The sequence below is a fragment of the Opisthocomus hoazin genome, chromosome 1 (assembly GCF_030867145.1).
Source record: "Opisthocomus hoazin isolate bOpiHoa1 chromosome 1, bOpiHoa1.hap1, whole genome shotgun sequence".
NCBI lineage: Eukaryota > Metazoa > Chordata > Aves > Opisthocomiformes > Opisthocomidae > Opisthocomus > Opisthocomus hoazin.
The window spans coordinates 127,977,476-127,989,636 of record NC_134414.1 but is presented as its reverse complement, the minus strand read 5'-3'; the positions used below and the strand labels follow the sequence as shown (position 1 = coordinate 127,989,636).

The 12,161-nt window shown below is 38.9% G+C and overlaps 1 protein-coding gene across 1 annotated transcript in view; it reads right to left on the bottom strand.

Moving 5' to 3' along the window:
• GUCA1C (guanylate cyclase activator 1C) overlaps window positions 1-11,876 on the bottom strand; it is a 39,362-nt gene extending 27,486 nt beyond the window's left edge. Inside the window, exon 1 of the mRNA XM_009941228.2 lies at window positions 11,401-11,876. Within this exon, the coding sequence (XP_009939530.1) occupies window positions 11,401-11,604 (204 nt within the window). The 5' untranslated portion in view covers window positions 11,605-11,876. The remainder of the gene's footprint in view (window positions 1-11,400) is intronic.
• Window positions 11,877-12,161: the final 285 nt, after the last annotated feature.

Below are 12,161 nucleotides of genomic sequence, written 5' to 3'. Positions count from 1 at the left end.
CATCCCTGGAGGTGTTCAAAAAACGTGTAGATATGGCACTTCGGGATATGGTTTAGTAGGCTTGGTGGTGTTGGGTGGATGGTTGGACTTGATGATCTTAGAGGTCTTTTCCAACCTATGATGCTATGATTCTGTGATTAAACAGGAAGATACAGACACTGCCATTGGTTTAGCCAAAACTGGTTCAGTAGGAAAAGAACATACAGCAAATGGGGTAGTTAATGTGTTGCCTTTCCCCCAGCAACTGTCTCTGAGCCCTAGAACTGCCGTGTGATCCTGATGGCTAAGGGAGAGTGGGGACATCTCATTGGCAGGTGAGTGCTGGCTGAAGCAGTGGAGGTGGGGGAAAGGAAATGAGGACAAAGGAGGTGAAAGGAAATAAGCAGACAAACCTCATGGGTATGCACAGTGTGACAAAAATCCCATATTTTCTTCTTCAGCCATCATGCCTTGCTGTTAAAGCAATGACCAGTCATTGTGGCAAATGCCAGAGAAAGACAGTGCACCAGGAACAGGACTTAGGCAGGCTGCAATCTTTAGACGATATGGTGAAGTAAGAAATGTCCATCAGTAACTCGCCCAGTGCTAGTCATCCTTCCTCTTTTGTCTCTTCCAGCTGGACAATAACAACTCTCTTGCATCTCTTCACTGACCTCATGCAATCATTGTTCACAGGATCCCACTGAGGCATAGGGAACCGGGGAGTTGCTCGCATCTACTGAGGCCTCTCCCTTCCCTCCTCTTTTCTCATTTGGAAAAACACACTGCTGCTACTTGCTTCTGAATGGCAAGTCTTGGGAAGTGTACCCATGGTGAATGAGGCACACGAGAGAGATCGCTTATAGTGACTTAAAGGTAGGGCCTTAGAAACGAGATTTTTTGTCAGATTTTGTACCTTCTGGTAAAAAACTTACAAGAGAACATTACTTTAAAATCATTCCAACTTTAATTTAATACCTGTTTTCAGGGTCCCTTTAGTTTAATAATAATAACTAAAATACCTGTAAAAGACAGCAAAAATGCCTGGGGAAAAAGCAATCTGATGTATACTTCAGTCTCACAGCATCCCTCACTTCTAGCAGGGGACCGGAATAGTATGTAATAGCTGATATTACACCTGACAAAAAAGGGAAGGTGAGTTTTATGGAGCACCAAAAGGCTAAAATTTATAACCCACAGCATAGTTTGACAGCACTTAATAAACTCACAGAGGAAACAAGTCCTGAAATAGTAGAAATTCTACAGAAATCACCTGTTCCTAAAGCCAATGGCAATGGAACATTTCTACTTTTATAAATAAAAATAGAAAAAATTGTAACATTGTGGAGCTGAACTAATTAAATTAATATATTAAAGCCATTTCAAAGAACACTGAAGCAGTGGGTACGGAGACTAGTTTGTATACAGGAAGACCAGAGAAGCAATTCCAAATGAGCTATCTGTAGCAAAATCAACTTATGATAAAAGGTGAAGACAGAATCAAGAGTATCTATTGAGATCTGCGTTAGAGGTGCCAAGAAGCTTTCTGTAGTCTGTACAATATTATGGGAATTAAGAAAAAGATACAAACAGGCAACAGTGGGACTATGTACTTGCTCTGAAAATGACAGTCCTGTAATAAAGAAGACTGCTGGTTCAAGGGCAGATTGTTGCTAAACTGCAAGAACACGGGGCACGCAGAAAATGCACGCTGCAGGTAAAGCAAAACTCTCTTTGCAGGGAAACATAAGAGAAAAAAAAGCAGATTCATTAATGCTGCTCTGAAAGTGGTATAATATATCATCAGTTTTGGAAGGCATAATGTCATCTAGATTTCTTTACAAGTGAAAAAGAAGTAGTCTTTTGACAGAGTTTGAAAATAACAGTTGCTCTTTTTTAAAAAAAAAACACCCCTAAACTTCACAACGGAGTGATCTGCAACTACCTTGATATAAAAAAAAAGGCAGAAAAGCAAGATAATAAAGATGACATTCCCTTTCTTTTGGGTATTGTGAAAGCAGCAGTAACTTTTCTGTAGGCAGCAGATACTAAATCCCTGTGTTGTGAAACAAGGAGGTCACACGTCTTTCCACTCTGATAGATTCAACTGAATGCTACCTGTTTGAAGTATAAGGCAAAAAAGACAACTGCTAGTGTTTGAAATGGCAAATGCCAAGTTTTAAATGCATATGAACAAAAAGCTTATCTACAGATTTCTTATCTAAAAGTTGTGTCATTGCCAGTTAACTTTTTGTCCTTTCCTTTTGATTTTTTAATCCACTCTGGTTCACTCCAGCCTCACTCTCTTTTTCCTTCCTTGGCAATTTCTACCTGCCATTTACTCTGAAAAATGACATTTCTTTCTCTTGTGTGACTGAGCTCATGCTTCTGCACTTTGCCCTATCTCTCTCTTTTTCCATTCCCTTTCTTTCCTGCACTCCACTGCTATCAGATGCTGGCTCCTGTCAGTGCTGAGCACATACAGAGATCTGCCACCGCTCATTTCAGTTGCAGAGGGGAGCTACCTGGGCAGGACCACAAAAAGCACTGTTGCAGGCATTCCCATGTCCCAGCCTTGCCAGCTGACTTAAGAGCGTAGTTTCCTTCCCCCTATCCTGCCATCTCCCTCTATTAACTTTGTTAAGGACTGTTTTCCTCTCCTTCATAAACCAGAAAGCTTTTGCCCTGATGAGGCAAGGGACACAACCATTAATCTCTCTGCCTGAAAGGAGAGGACTCACCAAATTCTTGCTAACTCAGGCGTGGGCATGAGGAAAAGACATGCCATCACTACTTTCTATGGCATTTTAAGCATGGCATACACAGCAAACTGTGTGAGAATATACATACAATCACTTAATTATTCTCTCAGTGAAAACACTGATCAAGAACTGGCACAACTTTGTTAGCTCATAATCACATTCCTCATGTGTCTGTTACTATATTTCTAGAAATAGTTATCTCCTTGGGTTTGTGTGTGGATTTAAAACTGAAACACAAAGCAGTGACCATTTAAAAATACATCTATAGAAGCCCATTATATCCGATTCCTTTTTGTACTGCTGCTTCATTATTTCTGACATGGAGATTATGAGTATAGCACAATGATACATGTCTTGGTGACAAGATAAGCAATTGTGCTTATCTTGGTTTTGCACAGTCCAGCCCAGGCCTTTTTTTGTCATTAAACTAACCACTTACAGACACGATATTGAGCGTGTTGTTAGCCACACATGCCACAGTGCATCGGTCTCTATAAATAGCTGGCAGACCATGCATAATGAAATAACATCCCACAGAACCATTTGCAGTGCAGTTGTTTTCATTTTAATGGTTGTGGGAAGTGCTCAGAGATACCGACTTTACATTTTCCATTTGGAGTTAAAGACTTAACACAATGAGGGCCCACTCCTGAAACTACGATTTTCATCAAGGTTTCTAATTGCCAGAGAGCTGCATCTCCTTTGTCAGGAGGATAAGTCAGGAATATTTTCTTTTTGTAGCTCTTGCAAATGCACCGATTTTCCTGAACTCAAGGTTGGTAAGAGCTAGGGCTGCGCCTTATGTTGTGGGCATCAGGGAACCGCAAGTGGGTCTAGCAGAGGTTAATTAAGGACAGAAAGGCAGTGTAATGACTGTTAAATTATTACTTTTAAGTGGTCTTACTAGAAATGAAGGGAAAGAGTCCTCTCATCCAGAGAAAATTTGAGAGGCCAATGAAGTGTCCTGACTCCAACTAGGAGAAATAAAAAGAAAAGAAACCCCTGAACTTTTGCATGCTGATGATCTGGGGAGGAAGGAGGAAAAAAACCCAAAAAACCCATCACAAAAAATACCTAATTTTGGAAAAATTTGAAATACTGTATTTTCAACTATCTATAGGTACTATTAGTTACCACTTTTTTCTAAAAAGTAATTTACGTTAATAAATTCTTGTTCCAAAAGTCTCCCCCAAAATCTTTGTGTTAGGGGTAGTATCTTTGAATTAACCCCCCATCCCAAAGGCATTTTGATGCCACAGCCTGTTTTCATGAACGATTTCAGTTTAGACAACTTGGATTTTTTCAGTTTATAATGTTACATATAGATTCTTAAATAACTTTAAATGCCAGCCTCCTGTTTTTATCTTTCTAGGCAGTATGGCTATTTGGAAGAACTTTGGATATTAAATCATCTTTCCCACCCCCCCGCTATAAATTGGACGGAGTTAAGCGTTTTGGAAGAGGGAAAACTGAGCCAATAGAGAGAGGGAACAGTAAACTTTTAATTAAAAGCAGAAGCTGTCTTCCCTGATTAGGGACCGTTGTTTTGTTTGGATTGGAGATGTTCTCCTTCTTGGTGTCTGAAGTCTTTCCCAAACCGGACAGACACCAAGCGGCTTGCATCTCCTGGTGGCTCCGGTCAGCAAGGCAAGGGTTCGCTGTGATTGCTAAAGTGCACAGTGATATTTCTGGCTGGGAATTCTGGCTGGGAATTCCTGTCCAAGAGCACTTCTGGGCCAGTGGGAGAGGGGAGCCCTGCTGAGAGACACCCCGAGGGGCTGGATCTTGTGGCTGCCATTACCAGCCTCTGCTTCTCCCTCTCACTCAGCTGAGAAAACGACCACGTTTATTCTGGGATGTTGTTTTTGTCCGAGCTCTCTTTCTGATGGAAAATGAGTCTCTCGCTAAGATTTTAACTAGCTGTCAACACTTTCTCCACAGCTTGCATTTTGGTTCCACAAAGGTTTCAATTAACATACGAAGAAGGGAGGAAATACTATTTCCTCCTTCTGCTCTTTGAACATTTATTTCCATCTCTTTATACTTGTGCCTGAAGTTTGTTAATTTGATTTTTTGACTGTTTGTTTTACATTTCACTTGTTTCTTCCCCCTCCTGGAAAAGCAGTATCTATTTACCATATTCCTGGCTATTCCTGGTTTTTGACTGTAATTTTTCCACTGCATTTCTTGATTCTTTCCATTTATCATTATTTATTTATTGAAGCAGTAACATGGTCTTCTGATTTCTGATCTGTGCAAGAATTCAAGTCTACCTTTCTTCCACTGCTCAGCTTTAAAAATTACTTTTTTTTAAGCAGTGGGTAGGGAACCAAAACAGCTATTTTACTCTTTTACAAACTTTCCAAATAAGAATAAAAATGGTGATAATGAAATACAGAAAAAAAAAAAAAAAAGATTCACTGTAACTGTCCAAAAACACGTCTCGACATCTGAGGAGACTTTGCTTTGGAAATGGCGAAGCAAATAATTTTTAAAAAGGAGAGTGAAGACAGAAATATTCATGCAATTTTCCAGCAATGAAAGTGGGGAACATGAGGGTTTTAAGACTCTTGTCCAGCCCTATCTACAAATAATCAAACTTGTTTAGTAAATTTTTGAAGAGCTCTCCTCTTAAGCAGTCTAAATGACATTGACAAGAATCCAACATATCCATTTTTCTCACTTTAAGTAATGCTGAACAGCTGCTGCAAATTAGTGACAAAAACCCCTCAATTCTTGGTTACCTACTGCTTCTTATTTGATATCACTAGGCCAAAGTCCTCTACTGTTCACGCTAATACAGATGCTTCATGGTGAAAACAGTCCAAGAAAATTTCTTACTTGATTCATGTCAAAGATGTGAAACACCTGCTCAACATACTTGTTTGCCTGAGGGTTCATGTCACATAAACCCAGTATTGTCTCAAACTCATGGAGAGTAAGTTGACCGGAGGGACATTGATTCATAAATTTCTGGTACTGTTGACTGTTTTCTATAGCAGCACAGTCATCAGCTGATTCCCCGGCACCCATAGCACCATCCACCCTTCCTCTCCATACACGCAGTGCTGTTTGTTTACATGTTCCCTGGCTCACCTCCAGCTAGAATTCATCCACAAACCAGGAGCTGTAAAACTACCATAAACTTCTTAAAGATCTGGATTGGGTAAAAATAGAAACTCCACAGGGTCATCCTTCGTGACCTGTTTGAATGCAAGCAGGCTTGTCAATAGGTGGGTCCTTCTCTCTGTCTGGAGCTAACTCGACACCTCAACGTGATCCCACAACTCAGCCTGCTTCTCCAGGGGCTCTCTTGAAGACAAAACATGAAATTTATGCTCACATTGTGCAACATCCTATGTCAGGCTTGCAGCCTTGGTACTCTTGCTAAACTTACAATGCTTTGTACTAAAAATGCACTGGCTAAGATGACTTTGAATGCCTCCCAGGCTGTGAAATGGCATTGCTGTGCTTTGTTTGGGGGGCTTTGCGTTAAGCCCCTTGGAAAACAGAGAGAATCATAAATCCTGCAAAATACTAATGATGTGTATAGTGACTGTGGTATGTGCCAGTAAGTGTTCATCCAGCTGAAGGAAGGTAATATGTAGAGAGACTATACAGCATCATAACATTAACATTGAAAGCAAATGTTCTGATAATCTCTCACAGGAAACATCAGGTTATTTAAATACAAAGATAGGAAATTCACACACCATAACCGGAAGAAAGGATATAGTGAGCTAGTGAAATTCAGGAATGGGACTTTTTAACTGAAGGCAGACTCTTCATGACTCTCCAATTAAAAGTACATACTTTCAATTTGACTTAACATCCCATCTAAACCAAGCATGTGATAAATACATTTCATATAATCTTATGGCAAAAAGAACTAGGAACATGTCCTTCTTTATAAAATTCTGAAACAGTAAGAGTGTGCGGAGGCACTAAAAAGTAATCATTCTTCATTTGCATAATCCACTTAACACACACGTTCTGTTCACACAGTCTCTGTGATGGATTTTCAGATAGTACAGTGATAGAAATATGAATATTTAAGGTACGACACTTTCACTATCATAGAAACTAGAAGCTGACAGAGGCACCTTCAGGAATTTCAGGTTCAGGGAGACGCTTGCAGTGCACCAAAGTCTGTTGTTTGCTTGGAATCTCAATTCCTAAATGCCAAAAGTGTGCTGCAAGAGGTTAGATCCCAAATTCTCCTCCTCATCCAGCAATGTCAAAGATCTGGCAGTGATTTTTACCATCATGGCAGTAGACAAAATCTGATCCTCTAGCAGAAGAAAAATAGAATAACATAGAGACTTTGAGGGGAAAAAAAAAGATACAAACAAAAGAAAACTAACCCTGCAATTTTCAACTTTGAAATATAATTGCACTGCAGTGGGCAAGACAGTCTGAACAATAATGAGTTTTTGCACCTCTAAATGTTAGGTCACTTCAGAACCTTGACTTACATGTAGTGTCTTTCACAAATCAATATAGATATCTGCTTATTCTGTTAAGAAAGAGTTAAATAGTTTCAGCTGACCAAATCAGGCAGGTTATTATTCCTGTGAAGTATAAGGGAGGGCAGAGAAACTTGGTTCATCTCACTTGCAAAGAGCTGAGTCATCTTGAAATAAGATCCTTCGGCTCTGCTAAGCATGAAAAGGAGTCTTGAACTGGATTTCTGTATTAAGACCAGAAAGCAGAAGACAAATGCGTCTTGATTGTACTACACATAAGTCATGCTCTTGTTAGAGAAGTGTCGATATAGTCAGGATGATTAAGAGCAGTATGAGGATATTGTTACTGAGACAGCCCATGCCAAGCCATAAAAATCCCATATACGTTTACTCTTGGCAAGCTAATATGCCAACAACTCGTTCTCCTTACATAAATTGGTTCCCTAAGCTAGCCTGAAGCCCCACAGAATTACTTCAGAGGAAACATACGTTACAACAGATAAATATACACATCATATCAAACTAAACAGACTCGGTGTGAATCCCAAAGGGGAAGCTTATGAAATCCTGGCATGTGGCTTGAGAGGTCCTGGTCCTCATTTGCCACAGGCTTTGCAGTAAGGCTTTCACAAGACTTTATTCAAGGCAAGAGAAGAATAAAACTGAGCTACAGCTTATCTTGATACTACGTGTTGTATCTGAATCTTTCAGTTATACTGTTGCCATTTCATTAAAAATTGTATTGCTGTTTCATCAAAAATGGATTATTCTTTTTTTCTGTTATTAAAAAGGTAAAGTAAAACATTTGGGTAAAACATTCTGGTTCATTGGATTAATTTCTCTAAGTGTTTTTTAGCCTTTCCAGGCATTAAATTGTATGAATAGATTACACAAGGAGAAAAAATTGCCAGCTTTTTATCTGAAAGTAGACGCCACATTCTTCATATTATTTCCAGCTGCAAATGTGTACAGACTATACAGTCCCAGGTATATGACTATTCCAAATGTGCCATTTTAGTCTTGTCTACTAAATAACTTTTCCTAGGCCTATTGCTGCAACAGCTCAATTAAGAAAATATACGATAAAATCTATGCCACAGATTACAGTAGCTAATGGAGGATTGTAACAACATCTTGCAGAACTGGAAATGAATACCAGATTTTTAGCTGGAGCTCATTATTAAATAATGAAGTTATAAGCCTAGCATAAGCAGGTTTATAGTGGATTTTATGAAGCCCCAAAGGCCAAATCATTGTTTAATTTCATTAAAATGGGGGGAAGGCTTCCAAATGCATAAATCATTGAAACATCTTTTTCTGTCTAACATGGAACATTAATTAAACAAGCCCTTTTGGAAGCAGCAAAACAAAAGCCCAGATTTTTACAGACCCTGTCTTTTGTCCCTTAAATCTCCACACCCTGGTACCCCAATTCCTCACCAGGCAAAAGGAAAGAAGTACCTGATCATTTTGCCAGCCAGCTGTTGCCTTAAACAATGAATAAAAGCTGAATTCTGCATGAGTGGGGCATTCATTCTGGGTGTGCCCGTGCTACCCGTTGATTAAAAAGTTATGGGGAAACAGGAGAAGGGGAGCAGAGATTGACGGATAGAACTATGTAGCAGTCAAACTCCAATATGTGTATAACCTCACAGGTTTAAGGCATATGTCTTAATATTAATCAGATAACTTGAGCAATTGGCTCCCTGGGTGCTAAGCTATCTGAACTGGGAGGGAGGCCCTGCAATTAGTAATTTGTGAAAAACTAGCCAACCAAAAGACACCTCCTGCCCCTACGCAAAAAAAACCCAGCCAAACCAAAGCCAAAAAACCCAAAAAGCTCCCCACCTTTTTGGTTTGGAGCTCTTTCCCTGTTTACACAGGTTCCAGGTTCACCTAAGGCTTGTCTTCAAGCAGGGTGACTAGCTGCTTCTGCAATATATTTTTTTCCTTATGGAAAGGTACTCTAAATAACCTAGATATAGAAAAGTATGCTTCACAGCTGTAACATATTGTATTATAATGCTTGAAGTATATAAAAAGCAAATGTCAGTGTCCATATGCACATTCTCAATACTATAAGTAATACAAACAAGTGAAGAAAACTGCTACAGTTTTGATTAGACATGACATTACAAAGACTACAAAAAGTAGAGAAATCTGAATGGGGTATGGTGGTGAAGAGCAACTGTGCCCTGAAGGTTTGTATCTAATTTATTCTGCACTCTCTGCCTGTACTGGATGCAGTAGTTATTTGCAAATATATAGACCAATATCAGCAGTAGTGGCACGTTCTCCTAGGCATTTCTGTTGATGCAAAACTATTTGAAGGGTACGTTCTTATTCCCTCTCCACATTCTCAGTTATCTCATGGCAAACACTGAGGCTGGTCCTGCACTGGTATGCTATAACCTTGACAGAATCCTGATTTTCAGAGATGTTTATTTCATGGTCCAGTTTTCTAAAGAGTAACTAAAACCAGCTACAGGCTCAGTTTTCTGAAACATCCTTGAGTCACTAGTCGCTTTGAAAATATTTGTCTAAAATAAATTTTGGAAATATTTCCAAATATTTTTCAAGAGCACTGAAACATCGAAGGCTTTTTGCAGTAAACATCAAAGTTAAACTGAAAACGCTCTTAGATAAGCTAAGACACTGTCTATGTGTGTTACCCAAGAAAGTTAGCAGTGATAAAGCTTTACTGGGGAACTAATGCATTGATTTATTAATTGAAAAGAACACAGTAAGTTGACAATTTCTGCCAGTCAAATTCCATGTTTATGGACTAAAAGTTTGCTCATCGTCTGTAACTAGCACATTTATTGAGTTAGGTGATGCTACTTAATCAAATTCCAGTATGTTTAACCATCTGGTAATTGGCAGGGCGAAGAAAAGAGCATGTGACAAGCCCGATATTATAGGAACAGTCCTTGAAGATTATGTAGATAATAATTATATAATACCAAAAAATCAAGCTGAATTGGGTGTGTATGTGTGGAAATACACATAATAAGAAAATGGTGTAATAAAGGTACTGACTCTGAGAATTCTTAGTCTACTGGGCACCATACAAGAAAGTGAAGCTTGGATATAAAAACACACAAAGTACAAAATACTCTCAGCATTTTTTGAAACAAATATAATTAATTTCATAATAAAGAACAGAAAGGCCATTCCTGGAAATTGAAACTGTCTGGAGTAGTTCTGGCTACAATTTGAACCAGTTTTATTCTGGCCACTAAAGTAATTCATGTAATGTAATAACACATTTTTCATTACATCTCTAAATTCATTGAGATCAATGGCATGGATAGAGAACACTAATACACTTTTTTTTTTTTAAAAAAAAAAGTTTTTATACCATGATGGGCCCATCTGTTCTATTAGCTGGAAGCAGACTTTGTGCAGTGTTGACAACCCAGCCTAAACCTTATTTCAGTCAAGGACAAACACTTCGGTAGGAATTACAGATGACTTTCCACTTCTTTTGTAACATTTCACAAAAAGTGTTATTTTGGCTTCAGGTTAAAACTAACAAGGCACAGTCTTCTGGATGGATCTCATGGCTAGAAGGAACCTGTATGAACACCGAGCTGGAAGAACGCAAGACATCAAAGCGAGTAACAGCTGCTGGATTCCTTTCGAATGACCTAAGATGTTAAGCAGTAAAAATGAGTTGATGGGTCAAAAACAGACAGATGTGTCTTTGGAAAAGGGGGATTGACTGGTACCAAACTAAGCCATAGAAGGTGCTCGTAATGAATACAGTCACAGAAGGAATCATATTGTGCCTATGTTGCATGTTCTTATAGCATTAATACCTATGGATCCAGCCAAACACTTACTGCTTTAAAATACATTTTTCAAGCAGAGTTATATAAATAAAACTTCCAATTATAAACACACACTGAAAATAATAAGAAGAATCCGAGTTTCAAAGATGAGAAACTACTCAATCTGTATTAGAATGACTGTGTACAATTTTCAAAATGGCAAAATGTACTGGGAACAGAACATTCAAAATTGTTTGCCTGCCACTCATGTTAATTTGCCCATAGTTTTCTATTGCATCACCTCTAAATCACTTCCATTACCTCTGAATAGTGAGCACTGCCAGCCCTCTGAGACAAGTCCCTGAATGCATCAAATGATACAGCCATAAGAAAGCCAGGAAGTTCAGCACGAATTCTTACCTTATTCATGTCAAATGTGTGAAATACTTGTTCAACGTAGCTGTTAGCTTCTGGAGTAAGTCCATGTAGATCCAGGACGTGTTTAAATTCATGCAGACAAAGCTGTCCAGATGGGCACTCTTTCATAAATTTTGTGTACCAATGGTGAATTTCCATAGCATTAATGTCATCCGCCGATCCAGCAGCACCCATAGCATCAAACATACCAGGTAACCTTTTTCAGTATTTATTCATCCAAAAGTTCATTCTTGCTTCCCAGCAGTGATCATTGAAACATCAATTCTGCCTTTGAGAGCTACTTTAAGCCGCTTACAGATCACTACCAATATAGACTCAGTAAATATAGCACCCTAGCAAGACTGCTGGCACCCGGGTTTTAGTGCCTCATGGTTTTATCAGCTGATTACAGTCTTTCTGCACAGTCAGTTTGCAAAGCCTCAGCAGGGCATGAGGACCGATTATGCTGATTCTTACCTTGCGTTGGCATCCGTGGTGCTAAAACTAAGTAAACTGGATGAATATTGAATAAACAACATGCAGGGTCTTTGAGAGTAGTTTCTAAACCTTTGTTTTAATAATTCACAAGATTTTAACTAAACCTTCAGCCTCATTTTTATATTTGGATGCCTTTTGTGCAGCTGCTTTGTAGTATTACTTCTGTGTGTACTGTGGTCCAAATCTTACCTTGCAGGCCAAAACTGCAACATGATTTGACTTGGATAGCCTGAAAAGAACTAAAGCATCTATAACTAAGCACAAAA